A 17,372-nucleotide genomic window follows, 5' to 3' on the forward strand; every position below is an offset into this window, starting at 1 on the left:
TCTATCCATTGCACCACCTAGCTGCCCCTCCAGCTCATTTTATAATGAGAAAATTGAGGCAAACAGGGTTAAGGGAAGTGCTCAGGGTCACATAGCTAGTAAGTATCTAAGGCCAGATTTAAACTCAGGTCTGAGTTCTCTATTCACTGTACCACCTAGCTGCCCATCCATTGGCTGCCTACCAGCCATACAATGGTAGGTCAATTATTTACCTTCTCCAAGACCTCAATGATGTCTCCCTTCAAGTTCTGCAATCCTATTAGTCTCTTTTAGAGCCTCAGTTTTCTCATGTATAAAACGGGGATAAGAATATCTACACTATCTCATGGGACTGTTATAAGGAACAAATAAGATGATTATGTAAAGTGCTATATGAATGTTAGTGAGAATTATGTTAATGAGCTCTGTGGTCCCTTCCCTTCTGGGGCTGAGAGTCTAGGTTGCTCTTTGGGATTTGTTAGACTTTCCTACAAGAGCCAATGAGAATATATAAAGTGTTTCTCCAATCCCCAGGCATAGGTGAGAGAACTGCTTAGGGATAGTGATATGGGAAGGGAATTGGTTCCTGATGCTGCATGGGATGACACGATTTAGACATTGAAGGAGCCTTAGCATTTTCACCCTCATTTTACAATTAAGGAAACTGAGGCTTAGAGAGGGAAGAAACTTGTCCCATGGCCAAATAGCTCTGGATCCATAACTGCTGCTTTATGGTAGAGAAGTTGAGGGGTCATTTTACAGAGAGGAAAGGACTTGTGTAAAGTCATACAAACAGCTGAAGTAAGTCTGGCCCTTCTGATTCACAAGTCATGGCTTTTCCAACTGTATTCCTTTTTTTTCTGAATGATTAAGATGGACCCTCACCAATTCAATGGAACATTGACCATTGGAACTGGAAGGAACCATAGAGGAGGTCAATCTGCCAGTCAATCAACAATTATTAAGCACCTATTATTTGCCAAGCATTGTAGTAAGTGTCAGGGATAAAGTAAGGCAAAAAACAGTTTTAGGGATCTCACCATCTAATGGGGGAGGTAACATGCAAATACCTATGTACAAATAAGATACAGACAGAATAAATGACATCTAGGTCATCTAGCCCAATTCCTTCATTTTTTCAGAAGGGAAATTGGAAGACCAGACAGAGGAAGGGAAATGACTGAAGTCATACAGGTACTAATGGGCGAGCTGAGACATGAGCTGTCTGTGGTTCCCAGTCTGTGGTTCTGTTCCCTTCGCCCCACTGCCTACCCACTCTGACAATTCTGGTCAAATTCAGTCCACTCTATTGCTTGGGTTGTATGAGGCTGGAGGTGTCCTCTTTGCCTCTGTAATTCAAGTATAAATCACATGCCTTTGAAATCAGGATGCCATGGTATTCACCTCTGTTGCCTTTCCCTTCCCTTACCTCTCCATTCCCATTTCTAACATGACTGATCTCAAATGTCAGAATGACTGAATATATGGAGCTCATAGAAAGATGACAGATCTCCCTGCCAGAGTTGTTTCACCTCTTCTTCCTCCCCCTTCTCCTGCCCATCTCTACCCCTTGATGTTCACAGCAGTCTCTGACACTTAGATCCATTATTTCAGCAATTAAGGGAAGTTTGGCCTAAGTCTCTGCAGAGGTGTCACCCTCAGTGCTGAAAGTGCAGCTCCCACCTGATTTACAGTACCAGAGTTGAAAAGCTCCCAGGCTGTTACTTCAGCCCAATTCTCTTCATGTACATTAAAGCTAACTGCCCTGCCCCAAGGCAGGACCTAGCTGTCAGAGGTAATTCACAGAATTATAAAATCGCAGAACCCCAGAGCTTGAAGGGACTTCATTGGACACCTAGTCCAAACTCCCTTCAAGGGCAGAAATCCCCTTGACAATATTCCTAACAAGGGGTCAGCCACCCCCTGTCTGTTCTGGTGACATAGAACTTATGGCCTCCAGAAGCCACCAGCCCCATTACTGGGCAGCACTGCAGGAAGTTCATGGGGCTAGCATCTTCTGTTTTAACACCTTGAGTGATGCAGTGCACCCTCTTCCATTTTTTGAAAGCCCTGATAATAAAGAAATAATACCTGTTCCCATAACACTTTAAGGATCAAAGAATTTTACAAATTAGAAACTCGGGTGCCACCAGGCTATGATTTGCTCCGGTTCACACAGGTTAATAAACAGCTGAGCTGAGATTTGAACCTGGATCCTCACTATCTGTTTCTAGCACCACTCTTTCTATTATATTGTACTGACTTTCTCCCATTACTGTTCTGAGAGGCCAAACAGCCTTAAAATATCTTTCAGATTTAGCTACTTGAAGACGACTCTGGCATCCTCATTAAGTCTTGACCCTTCTCAGTCTTAGTTGCTTAGCCTCCTTTTCTAGGGGCTGGGGAGCTAGATTTCTGGTCTCCAAGTCTTTGTTTATGCTGATCCCTTTGTTTGGAATTCCCTCTTCTCACCTTCTACTTGTTGAAATTGTACCTATTCTATCCAATTGGAGGCTGGGTACCCACTTGTTGATACTGCAGAGAGAAGGCCTGCTCAGATGTAGGTTGGACTAGCCTCCTTCTGAGATCCCTTTCAGACCAGAAATTCTGTGATTTTTTGCATAACACTGGCCTGGCCTCCTTACCTGGTCTTTTTCATGCATTGGCATAACTGAATCTTGGGTGTTCTCATGCTGTCCCAAGCTGATGCCGTGCCTCGGGCCTGGATCTTTGCCAGGCCTGCTGCTGAAAGCTCCAGGTTGTGAGACCTCACAGTGTGGAAAAGGAGAAAAGGAGAAGGATGTCTTTTTAATTCCCCTTCACATCAGTGTTTCTCAACTTCGAATACGTCTCCTTAGACCCCAACCCAAGGAACAGTCTTTAGTGTAGGATGTCATGAATTCCACAGACACCCCAGGGTGGGATAAAACTGGTTGACACCACAATAGGAGAGACTGAACTGGACACATGAGAGAATTCATTGAGAGTGAAAGCTATATTAGATGCCCCCCCCCCCAAGAGTCCAGAGTATTTTCACTGGCTTTCCCCATGTCCGGAATTCTTTCATTTCTTATATCCACTTTCTGGCTTCCTTCAAGTCTCAGCTAAAAAGTCCCACATTCTACAAGAATCCTTTCCTTATCCTCCTTAATGCTGGTGCCTTCCCTCTGATATTATATACAACATATCTTATATAACTTGTCTATATGTAATTGTTTGCATATTGTCTCCGTCATTTGACTGTGAGCTCCTTGAGAAGAACAGGAATTATGTTTCTCCTTTCTTTGTAACCCCAGCACTTAACACCGTGGCTGGCATATACTAGGTGCTTCGTAAATGCTAGTCTACTGACTGATTACTCAGTGGAAATACTTCTACTGCAGTATAACAAGAGGCTATTCAGGCTCTTCTCAGTGAAAGATGGGACATTCCATTGTCCAAGAGCTTTGAGCATTAGGGATAATAAGAATCCATCACGTTTGTGTGAAGTAGACTGTGCAAATATCATTATCCTCATTTTAAATGAGGGATGGGGAAACTGAGGCCAAGAAAGGTTAAGGGACTAGTCCTAGTTATTGTTGTTCAGTCATTTTTCAATTCTGCCCAACTCTTGGTGACACCACTTGGGGTTTTCTTGGCAAAGATACTAGAGTGATTTACCATTTCCTTTTCCAGCTCATTTACAGATGAGGAAACTAAGGCAAACAGGGTTAAGTGACTTGCCCAGGGTCACACAGATGGTAAGTGTCTGAAGCCAAATTTGAACTCAGGTCTTCCCGACTCCAGGCCCAGCTCTGTATCCATGCCCCATCTAGCTGCTCTCTTAATTTCCTTAGTAAATGTTTGTGGATTAATTGACTGACTGAGCAGGCTGCTTATCAAAGTGAATATATAGTGTGATAGGTCAGAATTTTGCCTCAACCCCAAGTATTTAGATGGAATCAGTGGGAAAGACTGGATGGAAGACTGGTGAGAGTTTTCACAGAGCTCTCTTGATATGGTCTCCAGTATTTTCCTTCTGTCTAGAAGGGGAATCTCCCACAAATTGATCACAGGCCCAGGTATCAAATGCCTTGGATATCGTGGAGTTTACAATGCATGAATTGGAGATTCTAAAATCTTGGCCAGAATGAAAGAGGGCTGAACAAATCTAGGCTCCGTATGCCTAAGAGAGGTCGGAAAGTAATCCTCAGACCTGGACATGGAGGGATAGAATTGATGTTTCCACTTACTTTCTGTGAGAGCCTGGTGTAGTTTCCTTGTCTTAGCTCCTTGATCTGTTTAGAATATAAGTTATTTGAGGGAAGGCACTGTTTTATTTTGGTTTTGTATCTTCAGTGCCTGGCACACAGCAGACTCTTAATAAATGCTTGTTTATTGGCTGATTTATCTGTCAATAGGGCAGCTAGGTGGTGCAGTGGACAGAATGCTAGATTTGGAGTCAGGAAGACTCATCTTCATAAGTTCAAATCCGGCCTTAGATACTTATTGGCTGTGTGACCCTGGACAAGTCACTTAATCCTGTTTGCTTCAGTTTCCTTATTCATAAAATGAACTGGAGAAGAAAATGACAACCCACTCCAGTACCTTTGCCAAGAAAACCTCATATGGAGTCACAAGGAGTTGGACGGGACTGAAAAACAATTGAACAACAATTATCTGTCAAATAGGTACGACCTGTGCTAACCATCTCACAAAATTTGTAAGGTCAAATTCAATAATGAGAGCATGTAAAGTGGACTGTCTCAAGGATCTGCTCTTGTCCTTGTGATATTTAAAATTTCTACTAATTACTTGGCTAGAGAGATAATAGCTATAATAATAATAACAATAATAATAGCTAACATCCATGTAGCACGTACTACATGTCAGACATTGTGTGAAACAATTTACAATTATTTTCTTATTTGACCCTCATAACAACCCTGGGAGGTAGATGCTGTTATCCCCATTTTACAGATGAGGAAACTGAAGCAAACAGAGGTTAAGTGACTTGCTCAGGGTCACATAGCTAGTGAGTGTCTGAGGCTGGATTTGAACTCAGGCCTTCTTGACTCCAGGCCCACTGTTCTATGCACTGTGCCACCTAAATGACATTAATTGTCAAATTTTCAGATGGAATAAAATTGGGAAGGATAGCTAACACATTGACTTACAGAGTCGGGATTCAAAAAGAGTTTGATAGGCTAGGATGTAGGGTCAAATCTATATAACAAGATGAATTTAATAAGGATAAATGTGTAGTTAAAAAAATCATCTTCACAAGGATAAGGGTCAGACAGACAGCAGTTAGTCTGAAAACGATCTGGGGATCTTAGTGGAATGTAAGCTCAATATAAGTCAACAATATGTTAGCAAAAAAAACCTACTATAATCTAGGTTTGTATTGAGGGACATGGCATACAGAATGAGAGAGGTAATGGCCCCCCCTATACTCTGCTCTGGTTAGATCTCCATCTGGAGTATTGTGTTCAATTCAGGGGCCTTATTTTTGAGAGGATAATGATAAGACAGAGAACATCGAGAGGAGGGCATCCAGGATGATAATGGGTCTTAAGTTCATGACATATGCACATTGGTGGAAGGTGGAATTACTGTTTAGCTTTAGCACAGGGAAGACTTAAATGGGCAAATTTAAGCTTTAGGCAAGAAAAGACTTCTTACCAATTGTTAACAGTAAAAAATAGGAGAGATGCTTTATCACCCCAAAATCTCCCATCCCAATCCTAAGGCCCCTTCCCTCAGTCATTGAGACTCTGTTTCTTCATCTGTGAAATGGGGCTAATAATCCTAATGGTGGGGAGGTAAACTTTTTACCTTCATAGGAGGTCTTTAAACAAAGGTTCAGTGACTATTTGTAGGGTGTGTGGTTGAGGGCAGGCTTGTTCAGGTTTGGCTTGGACCAGAGGGCTCCTAGGGTCCCTCTGAACTCTGAGATTCTGACTTGCCCAACGCCATCCTGCTACTACTCTAGCGATAATAAGCATTGAAAACAGAATCAAGAGCTCTCTACTACTCCATAGACTTGACTACACCTGGATAAAAATGTTTGGGAGCTGGAGGAAGTAGAAAACCCAAAGTAATTAGCCCCAGGGCCTAGCTGCACTCTCCTGGTGGCCAATGACCTTTTATTGGCTTGTGGTGAGAAAGAGGCAGCTTGTATAATAATAATGTTTAAAAAATATAATATTTTATTCCCCCCCATTGCATGTTAAAACAATTTTAAAACTTTTTTTATTTTAAAAATCTCACTTCTATTAAGATTTGAGATTTATTTGTAAAGAGCTTACCTCCCCACCATTAGGATTATTAAGTCCATTCCGCAGATGAAGAAACAGAGGCTCAGTGACTGAAGGAAAGGGCCTCAGAATCAGGATGGGAGCTTTTGGGCTGATTGAAAAAAACCCAGAGATTCAGTGGATTGTCCAAAGTCACCAAGTAGGAAGCATCATAGTTGAGATTCAATTCCAGCTGTCCTAATTCTAAGTCTAGCATTATACCATTCTGGCTAAGGCAGTAAAAGTAATAGTGGGTGGTGAGGGAAGGGAATAAACGTTTATATAGCACCTGTTATGTTCCAGACACTGCCCTAAGCACTTTACATATATTATCTCTTTTGATCACAGCAACCCTGGGAAGTAGTAGGTGCTGTTCTTATCCCCATTTTACAGTCAAGGAAACTGAGGCAAACAGAGGTAAAGTGACTTGCCTAAGGTCACATAGCAAGTAAGAGTCTGAGACTGGATTTGAACTCAGATCTTACTGACTCCAGGCCCACCGCTCTATCCAGCGTGCCACTTTCCTGCCCAAAGCAATAGCTCCTTTGCCTATAGAACTTTAAGGGTCAAGTTGACAAGCCTTTGTGAAATAGCCAGAAGTCACTGTGCAAGGTCCTAGGGAAGATCCAAGGATAAATACGCCTTGACTTTTACTCTTTCGGAGCTTACTCTCCAGTATTTTACAGTTCTACAGATGCCTTTCCTCTCAATCATGCTAGGGATTATTATCTCCCTTTATTAAAAGGAAACTGAGATGTTGAGAGGGAAGTGCTCAGCCAGTGTCACACTGCTAGTAAATGGGAGAAAGGCAGGATTTGAAAATGGTTCTCAACTTCAAGACCTATGTGCTCATGGTGCAGTAGAAAGATCCCAGGCTCTGGAGCCAAGGCCCCGGGTTTGAATCTTGTCTTAGTCATTTACTCCCTGTGCAACCTCAGGAGATTCACTTAACCATGCTGGGCCTTCAGTTTAAAAGAAGGGGGTTGAACTAGAGGGTCTTAAGCTCCCTTCATGCTCTAGCTTTGTGATCTTATGCAATGTGAGCTGCTGGAAGCTCTGTGCAACAATATGGCACTGCTCTGCGGCAGGAGCATTGTCTGTGGACTAGGAAGCCCTGGGTTTGACACAGGCTCTGTCACTAACAATGGGACCTCTAGCAAGTCATGGCTCCTCTGAGCCTCAGTTTTCTCATCTGTAAAATGAGGTAGTTAGACTAGATTGCCCCTTCCAGCTCTAAGTCCCATGAATTCTATTATTATCTTCACCCTTGGCCTGCTCTACAAGGGAACAGACACCTCTGAGAAACGCGAGGTGGAAAGTGAGGGGCAGGTTGCTCCACGGTGAAGAGAACCAGATAGAGAATGGTGCATGGGGCCATAAAACAATTTTACGCCTGGGAGATAACAGGGTGGGTGACTGTTCACGTTGCCGCAGGAATAAATATTGCAGATGAGCAAAGTATTCAGTTAATGATGCCTCTGTGCAGATCTGTCCTGGCTGGTTCAATTATCCTGAAACCAAGCAATTTTCTCATATCACTGAATCTGGTTTTATTGCAAATAGGGTTATAGCTGGAGCCAGCCATCAGGACTGATGGGGAATGTGGTTTATCTCAGCCCTCTGCACTTCAGACAGGCTTGCCGTGTGTGCCTCAGCTCCCCCCGCCCACTGCCACAGCTCCTCCTCCCGAAGGCAGATTAATAACAAGAGATCTGGGTCTTTCTTGGACAATCCAAATCAAACCAGGTGGGGGCCCATGTAACTGGAGGTAGCAGTGGCGAACCTGAGAACAGCAGGTGGCTGATGCATAAGTGATGAAGAAGCTGCCACCTCCATTGTGCTGACAGTGAAAAAACAGGACTCCAAAGTCAAACTTTGTTGCCTCTAAGTTTGCCCAAGGTTGGCACTCACAGTGCTCAGGGAGGCAGATGAGCGCAGGCACACACACTTATATAGTGGCATACAGTCTCATAGCCACACATGTTCTTAGTACAATCTCACAGAGACACATACACACTCATATACATTCTCAGAGTCACACAGATGCTCACACCTGCAGAGAGATATACTCACATACACTCACACTTTGTAAATTTTAACAGAAATGTGAGTTCATAGGACATTTTGTTTAATGAATTCATTTTATAGAAGTGTGCATTCAATGGTCAATCCATAGAATGTAAGCTCCTTGAAGGCACAGATGGTTTTATTTTCATCTCTGTATGCTTATGACTTAGCATAGTGCCAGGTACAGTAGGCATTTTTAAAAAATTCTTTTTTTTTTTTTTAGGCAATTGAGGTTAAGTGACTTGCCCACAGTCACACAGCTGGTATCAAGTGTTTGGTCTGCGGCCACATTTGAACTCAGGTCTTCCTGACTTCAGGGCCAGTGCTCTATCCATTATGCCACCTAGCTGCCCCCCAATAAATTCTTGCTCAGTTAAATTTAGAGCTGGAAGGAAGCAGGAGAAGAAATGGCAAACCATTCCAGTATCTCTGCCCTGAAAATCCTGAATAGGGTCACCAAGACATGACTGAAATGACTGAAAAACAAAAGGGACCTTAAAGATCTAGTCCAACCCTGCATTTTACAAATGAGGAAACCAAAGCTCTGATGGGTCAAATGACTTGTTCACTGTCATAGAACCAATAAGTGGCAGATCTGAATTTTGAGCCCAGGACCTCTGACTCCAAACCCAGAGCTTTTTCTCCCTTACCATGTTGCCCCTCAAAGCTTAAAGGGGCATTCTTATCAAGCAGGAAAAGGCAAGAATGTTCATCCTTGTTTTTATATACAAGGAAACTAAGATTAAGAGAAGAGAGGACACTTACCCAAGGTCAAACCAGATAGCAAGAGTCAGGTCAGAATGTGAATGCAGGTCTCCTGAGTCTAGCCAAAAGGCTCTTTCCACTATGATGTGCCATCTGCCTGGTGGATAGATTTTCTTTTCATTTCTTTCTTAAAGTATTAAATCAAAATCTATCTCCCTAGAATTTAGAATCATAGGTTTAGAGATGGAAGGGTCCTTAGAGATCATCTAGTCCACAGGTTCCCAAAGTGGGGGGTGCTAGAATAATCCAAGGGGGAGGTAGTAGCCTTAGGTGAAATTGGGTGGGCATTGAATAAAAAATAAAGGGGTGGTGAACGTATAAGGAAAGAAAAGAAGATAAGAAAATCTTGAAAACCATTCATATATGTTTCACCTATTGTGTAACAGAGTTAAAGTCATAGTGATTACATTATTTTCCAAATAAACACACAAAATGCAAGCTATAACCCATCAGTGGTCAAGTCTGCCAACAGGTCTTAACAAGAAAGTGTTGGCAGGCAAGTGTGTTGTGCATTATTGGGAAGTCCAGCATGCATCAGCAGGAATATCTGCATGTAATGACTTGTTTACAGTATGATACTTTTGGTTACATGATGCAATATTGCATCATCAAAATTTCAGTACAGAAAAAACCTACAAATTTATAATAAATTATTAAATTTAAGATGTGTCATTTAAAAATATTTTATACATTTTTTGAAATGACATAAATTTCAAAAAAACCATTAAAGGGTTAAAGAAAGTAGATTTCCATGGGGACATTAAGTAAATTTTTTTTAAAAAGGGGACAGTAGGCCAAATAAGTTTGGGAACCTCTGGTAGTTCAAAGGGTCTTCATTTTACAGAGATGAAATTGAGGCATGGTGAGCTTAAGTGACTGGCTCCAGGTCACATAGGATCATAACAAGCAGAGGTAGTATTGAAACTCAGGTCCTGCCTCCATTCTGTACTCTCTCCCACTTAATAAAAAAAAGCCTATGGACTGACTAACTTTCCAGTGTCTCATGTTGTCTTTTTCCCATTGTTCTCTTTCTATTCTGCCCCATGGAGCCATACAAAGCAAGTCCATTTTGCCTTCCATAATAGTCCTTCAAATACCTGAAGTGAGCTCTCATAGAGAGCTTGGAGCACTAGTGCTGAACTCATAGAAATAGGGGTCACTAATCTGTACGTAAGGATCCCTACGGATCACACACTGACTTAGTTTTCCAACCTAATGTTATTTACGTTTTGTTAAATTTTTATCCGGTTAAATATTTTCCAGTTACATTTTAATCTGGTGCAGGCTACATGGGAGTGTTATTAAGTTGCATGTGGGTGTGTTTGACATCTCTGGCAGAAGGGAATCTAGAAGTCCCCTAGTTTAAGCCCTTTATTTGACAGAAGAGAAAATTGGGGCTCAGGCAGCTGAAGTGGCTTGTCCATGGGCACATGCATAGATTCTAAATGGTATAGATGGGAGTCAAACTTAGATCTCTGACCTCAAGTTTAGCCCTCTTTCCTCTGTGTCGCTGAGGTAGCCAGATGGCAAAGTAAATAAAGCACTGGGTCTGGACCTGAATTCAAATCCAGCCTCAGACACTTACTAGCTGTGTGACCCTGGGCAAGTCACTTAACCTCTGCCTGTTTCAGTTTCTTCATCTGTAAAATGGGGATAATGATAGCACTGAAATGTTAAGAAAAACAAACAAAACAAGTTCACAAACCCCAGGTTAAGAAGCCTTGAACCGGAGCCCCTAGAACAGGGCAGTGACATGGTCAACCCTGTGCTTTATGAATATCAAATTGGCAACTGTGTGAAGGGCAGATTGGAGAGGATGGACTGGAGGCAGGGAGAGCAATCAGGAAATTGCTATAGCTTGTTGGAGAGGTGGTGACGATCTGAATCAAGGTGTTGGCTGTGTGAATCAAGAGAGGAGTACAGATTGGGAGTGGTGATAGAACTGACAATGATGATGAGATAAGGCAAGGGAGAGTGAGGAAGGGAAGAGGACTCTGAGGTCATTAATGTCAGTGACCAGAAGAAAGTTCTCCCTCGATAGAAAGAGAGAAGTCAAGATGTGGGGAGGAGATAGTGAGTTCTGTTTTGGACATTTTAAGAATTAAGCTGCCTGTGATACATCTATTCTGAAATATCTACTAGGCAGTTGGTGTAACAAGACTGGAGCCCAGGGGAGAGACTAGGTCAGGATATATATACCTAGAAGTCCCTTGTGTAGATATCATAGGATTAACATTCTAGAGCTGAAAAAGACCTCCGTGTCCATTTACTCCAATTCCTTCCACTTTTCAGATGAAGAAACTGAGGCCCAAGGCAGTTAGTTAATGTGCCCACAAGATCACACAATAGGCAATGATGATTAAACTCATGGAAGATGATGAAATCACCGAAAGAGACTATAGCAAGAGAAGAGGGGTCATGGGAGATAAGAACCTGCAGTATATCCGTATATGAGAAGAAGGACATAGCAGAGGGGACTGAAAAGGAGCAGTCAGGCATTATGAGAACTAGGAGAATACAGGAGGGAATGTCTGGAAGGATAGCATGGCCATTAACGTCGAAAGCTGTAGAGAGGGAAAGAAGGATGGCTGAAAAGAGGCCTTCAGATTTGTCAATTAAGAGGTAAGCGCAGAGAGAGCAGTGTCAGCTGAGTGATGAGATGGGAGAGACTGCAAGGGCTTGAGAAGTGAGATCAGAGGAAGTGAAGGCCACTAGACTAGACTTTTTTTTCTTTCTGGAATTAATTTGTGAAAGTGATCCTAGAATCAGGACTTTGTGCTGGAATCTTGTACCAAGGGGCACCCATCAGGCCCATAAAAATGAGTTGGGAGGATTCTAGCTGGGCTTCAAACAGTGGTGGGAGGGAGTTAGGTCTCTCGTAGGATTTCAGAGCAGAAAGGAAGCCCGGCCATATCTAGTTGAACCCATATCTGAGCAGGAATCTTGCCTAAGAGATCCCTACCATGTTCCATGCATATTTACTTAAAGACTTCCAATGATAGGGAATTTTTGTTTTGTTCAGTTGTTTTCCATTCATGTCCCCATTTGGGATTTTCTGCAGAGGTACTGGAATGGTTTGCCATTTCCTTCTCTGGCTCATTTTACAGATGAGGAAACTGAGGCAAATAGGGTTAAGTGACTTGCCCAGAGTCACACCGATAATAAGTGTCTGAGGCCAGATTTGAACTCAGGAAGATGAATTCTTTACTCCAGGCCCAGCAATCTATCCACTGTACCACCTAGCTGCTCCCAGTAGGGAGCTTACTACTTCTCAAGGATGCTCATTTCACCCTGGACAGCTCCCCATTGCTAATAGCTCATTCTGCATGCTCTCTCTCTCTCTCTCTCTCTCTCTCTCTCTCTCTCTCTCTCTCTCTCATCACTGGGATTAAGTGACTTGCCTAAGGTCACACAGTTAGTAAGTGTTATATTTCTGAGGCCAGATTTGAGCTCAGGTCCTCCTGACTCCAGGGCTGGTGCTCTATGCACTGAGCCACTTAGCTGCCCCCTCTGCTTTCTCTTGATTCCATATATTTCTACAGCTCATTCAATTCTCAACTGATCTGGTGTTTCCTACTCCAAACCCCATCCTCAGAATGCCCGTTTATTTCCAGTGACAGAAATCCTTTATACAAGTTGCAGCTCAGGGGTTTACATCCTCATGAAACCTTCCTTGGGCCTCCCACCTGAAAAAGAATTTATCCCTCCTGAAAATGTCCTGTGTTTGTCTGGATCCCTCATCAGCCTCATCACATCCTGTCCTGTATCATGCTTGTCTATATATATGTTGCATTCCCCCTGTAGATTGTAAACTCCTTGACGACAGGGACTATGTCATGTTCCACTTCTGTCAGTACTTGGCAGTGTCTGTTTTGTACTTAGAGGTTTCTTCTGTGCAAGTAGGCCCTCCACTAGGACATATGGAGGCCTCTCCACGATTTCCATGCCCCTAACCTTCAACAAATCCTTTATAGGGGACCTACTCAATTCTCTGTGGACCTTCTTCTGAAACCTTAAAAATTTCTTGGACAATAACACAACACTCAGCCCATCTGTCTGTCCCTATCTCCCTAGGTGACCATTCCGCTTTCTCTTCTAATCATATGTCATGTCTGACATAACATAGGTGTTTAATACTTATCAAATGGAAATTTTTGTTAAGAAAGAGCCTTGGACTTGGAATCAGGACAACTGGGTTTAAATCCAAGCTCTGTCAATGATTGTGTGACCTTAATTAAGTACTTTCTCCTTTATGGACCTTAGTTTCCTCATCTGCAAAACAGGGGTGGGTGGATTATGTAACATCTAAGGTCCCTTCCAACTCCAGCACTGTGTGATGTACGATCATAAATGTCCCACGGTAGATACAGTACTTCACCATTCTCTAGAGGCTGAGCTCTAGGAGAGTAGAGACTGTGGCTCATCTAAATTTTGTTTTTTCTCCTGAGGCCCAGGTATATAACAAGAGTGTTATAAGTGCTTAAGGAATGGAACTGACTGAATCCCTGATGTAGATTTAGAGGTCATCTGGCTCAACCTTCCTCCTAGTGCCTGCATTCCTTTATAGCAAGGGTTCCCAGGCATGGGGCCATGGATTTAGATGGGAAAAATTATCTTTTAATTTTTATTGACCTCTAACTGAAATTTAGATTTCCTTCAATTATTTCACGATTCTAAGGAGGGCTCCATAGGCTTCATCAGACTGCCAAAGGGATCTATGAAACAAAAAAGTGAAGAATTTCTGCTTTGTAGCCTCCCCTGAAAGAGGCTGGTCTAGCCTCTGCTTGGATACCTTTTGTGGCACTCATTATATCCCAAGGCAATCTATTCCAAGTTGTTTATTACACTGAGTAGAAATCTGCCTCCTTTTTCCTCTTGGTCGTAGTTCTATCTTTTGGGGACACAAAGAACAAATTTCATCTGTTAGGGTTGAGAACCTGGGGAAATGAGCCAGTTCAGACCATAGACAGAGTCGGAGGCTAACTATGGTGGTGTAATGTAAGTGAAGCTAGTAGGACCTCCTTCCTAGCATGGAACTCTTTGCAGAATATGTACTCGATATGTGAATAGGGTGTTAAGGAGGACTAGCACCTCTGGTGTGAGGGCTTGCTAAACCCTTTTCAGGGCTGCTCATCCACTTTTGATGCCCACCTTTACTCACCTTTCACCTGTGGCTCCAAGAAGCTGTAAAATACACAGTGGCCACACCCAGAGTAAACCTTCTTGGCAGATGGACTAAACCAGGTTGAGGGGAGACAACAGGCCTCAGACCCTTCAGTGAGTTAGGGGAGTGTCTACTTCAAGCATGTGAAGACTTCCCCCGGAGGAATGGGTGGATGAGAACAATTTGTTCCGATGGCCACAGAGGCAGCGGAAGAAAGGGCTGTGGAGTGCTTAGAGCTTGGTTAGACATCAAAGATCCCACTACATCCTGGGCAATTGCCAGCTGTCTTTACTTTTGTCCTGCCATTGGACTTTGATGACTAAGGAAGAGAAAGCAAGGCTGATGATTTTATGCAATTCATTGCCATAAATTCAATTCATGTCCAAGTCAAGACATCACCTTTGATGTCATTGGTTCTCTTTGAAAGTGAAGGAGGAATAACTCAATGTGAATTGATTTTGCCCCAAAGTATTCCGCACTACCACCCCAGCCTATCACAGAGCCTGTCAATTACATAATGGATTAACCTCAGGGCCAAAATTTGAAAGTAGGTTTTCTGACTCCAAGCCCAATGCTCCTATGGTCCCTCCTGCACTGATGTCTTGTGAATCTGTGAGGCTATGATATTTACATAAACAGCTAAAAGCAAGGCAGAGTGGGCTAAACGTTAGGAGAGGGAGGTATGAGGATTTTAGAGGAGGGGTGAGCCATTTCTGGAATATAAATCTGTATTTAAGGTGCCAACACAGAAAACAGTGATATGAAATACTACCCAAAAAGCAGCTATGTGGCCCTGTGGATAGAGTGCTGAGTCTGAAGTCAGGAGCTCCCATCTTCCTGAGCTCAAATCTGGCCTCAAACACTTACTAGCTGTGTGACCCTGGGCAAGTCACTTAACCAACCCTGTCTACCTCAGTTTCCTCAACTGTAAAATGAGCTAGAGAAGGAAATGGAAAACTACTCTAGTATCTTTGTCAAGAAAAACTGCAAATGGGGTCATGAAGAGTCAGGACAACTGAAAAACAGCTCGACAGCAACACTCAATAGCACATAAGAGAGAGCCACAATCTTATATGAGGTCCAATGGGAGAAGGACATTATGAAAAGAGGCTTCCCAGAAGTCTTCAAGGTGGAGGTGACATGTTTGTGACTTTAAAAGGATGGGTGAGAATTCACTAGGTTAAGGTGGGGATGTCGTTCCAGGTGCAGGAAATAACACAAGCAAAGGCATGAAGAAGAGAGAGTAAACGGCATGTTAGGGACAGGGAAAAATACAGTTCAATGGGACGATAGTTTGTGAAGGTGAGTAATGTGAGATAAAGTTAGAAAAGATCATGGTGGGGTTCAGATCTGACCTCAGGCACATAACAAAATCTAACACTGTGACTGACTCTGGGCAAGGCACTTAACCTGATTGCCTCACCAAAAAACAAATTGAAAAAAGGACCACGGGATAACAGAACTATGGCTAGAAGAGCCTTTGAAGTAAGCAAAGTAACTCAGTGGATAGTGCTAGGCTTGGAATCAGGAAGATATGAGTTTGAATGTAGCCTCAGACAATGACTAGCTGTATGATCCTGGGTAAGTCACTTAACTTCTGTTTGCCTTGGTTTTTTCAACTGTAAAATGGGGATAATAATAGCACCCACCTCGAAGGATTGTTGTGAGGATCAAATGAGATAATATTTGTTAAGTGTTTAGCACAGTGCCCGGCACATGGCAGTTGCTATACAAATGCTGCCATTACTAGTACTACTAGCACTAGTTGTTTTTTTTTTTAAAGGTGAGGAAATCGAAGCCCAGAGAAATCAAATAACTTGTCCAAAGTCATGCAGGTCTTGTGGTAGAGCTAGGACTGCAACTCAGGCTCCGTGACCAGGTGCATTTGTGGTGCCAGATGGTCTAGTGCATTGAATATTGTGATTAGGAGTTTGAACTTTACTTAGTAAGAAATAGGAAGTCACTGAATATTTTTGAGCAGAATAGTGATGTAACTAAATTAATGAATAAGAAAGATTTCTAAGCTTTGCCTTTGGTAGCTAGTTCTCTATCAATGGGAGTGTCCAAGGAGAGGTTTGATGATGCACCCTTGCTAGAGATGCTGCAGGTGGGACAGAAAGGTTCTCGGCATTAGCTAGAAGCATACTTTACAGGGTCAGGGATACGGATATTACTTGCCGTATGTTTAGGCTCAGAGTGATCTATGGTGGAGGCTGAAATTTCCCCTGCTTTGGAATGAGGAAAGGCAGTGTCCAGGAGATCTGGACCTGGAACTTTGTTAAGCCAGACTTGGAAACCAGGGACACTTGGCTGAGCTGAAGGCTCAGAGATGGAAAGTGGTATCTAAATCAGAAGGGCCAGTATCAAGTTCAAAAGCAGAGGCTGAGGAGATTGAATGAAGAGCCATGAGACTGCAAGATTTAGAAGTAGAATGGACCCTGGAGGTCCCTTAGCCAAAGCCCTTTCATTTTGTAGATGGGGAACATGGGGACCAGAGAAGGGAAAATGACTTGTTGAAGATCACACACGTAGTAAGCTTCAGAGATGGAATTTGAACCCAAGCCTTCTGTCTCTAAAGCCAGCTTCTCTCTAATACACCACACCACCTCCAGTGCCACATCATAGGGTTCGGTCCTGAGATTAAACAGCAGTTGGAGTTTCCCAAAGAGTTTCTGAAACTAACATTGAGTTATCAAAGGGCACCACCACGTTTTAATGTTTGTGTGGCAAATCTGCCTCCCAAGCCCCTCCAATCTGATGTAGCTGGACAGCTGTCATCTGGAAGCCCCACCAGAGATTACTCACCATGGATAAGATCATCGCTCTTTAATTAGCAGTGAATACAAGGTTGGGTTACATCAGTGGTGTCAAACTCATATCAAAATGGGAATACTAAACTGTATACAATAATTCCTGTGGGTTGCATACTGACTTAATTTTCAAATGTAATGTTATCTGTGTTTTGTTGCATTTTTATTCATTTTATTAAATGTTTCACATTTCTATTTTAATCTTGTTTAGGAGCGTTAGGGAGTGTTGCTAGTCAGGCATTCCACAGGCTGAACGTTTGACACCTCTGGGCTACATGACCTTTAAAGTCTCTCTGATTCTTTTTTTTT

The 17,372-nt window shown here is 42.7% G+C and overlaps 1 protein-coding gene across 2 annotated transcripts in view; it reads right to left on the minus strand.

Moving 5' to 3' along the window:
• Positions 1-17,372, minus strand: part of CUNH14orf180 (chromosome unknown C14orf180 homolog) — a 52,411-nt gene that overhangs the window by 26,831 nt on the left and 8,208 nt on the right. For both annotated transcript variants that reach the window (XM_078150386.1, XM_020979474.2), the window contains exons 3-4: positions 6,270-6,369; positions 2,625-2,747 (exon numbers count right to left, since the gene is read on the minus strand). In XM_078150386.1, the coding sequence (XP_078006512.1) occupies positions 2,625-2,747; positions 6,270-6,369 (223 nt within the window). The remainder of the gene's footprint in view (positions 1-2,624; positions 2,748-6,269; positions 6,370-17,372) is intronic.

Source organism: Phascolarctos cinereus, unplaced genomic scaffold (genome assembly GCF_003287225.1).
Source record: "Phascolarctos cinereus isolate Bilbo 61053 unplaced genomic scaffold, phaCin_HiC Scaffold_2;HRSCAF=192, whole genome shotgun sequence".
Classification (NCBI taxonomy): Eukaryota; Metazoa; Chordata; class Mammalia; order Diprotodontia; family Phascolarctidae; genus Phascolarctos; species Phascolarctos cinereus.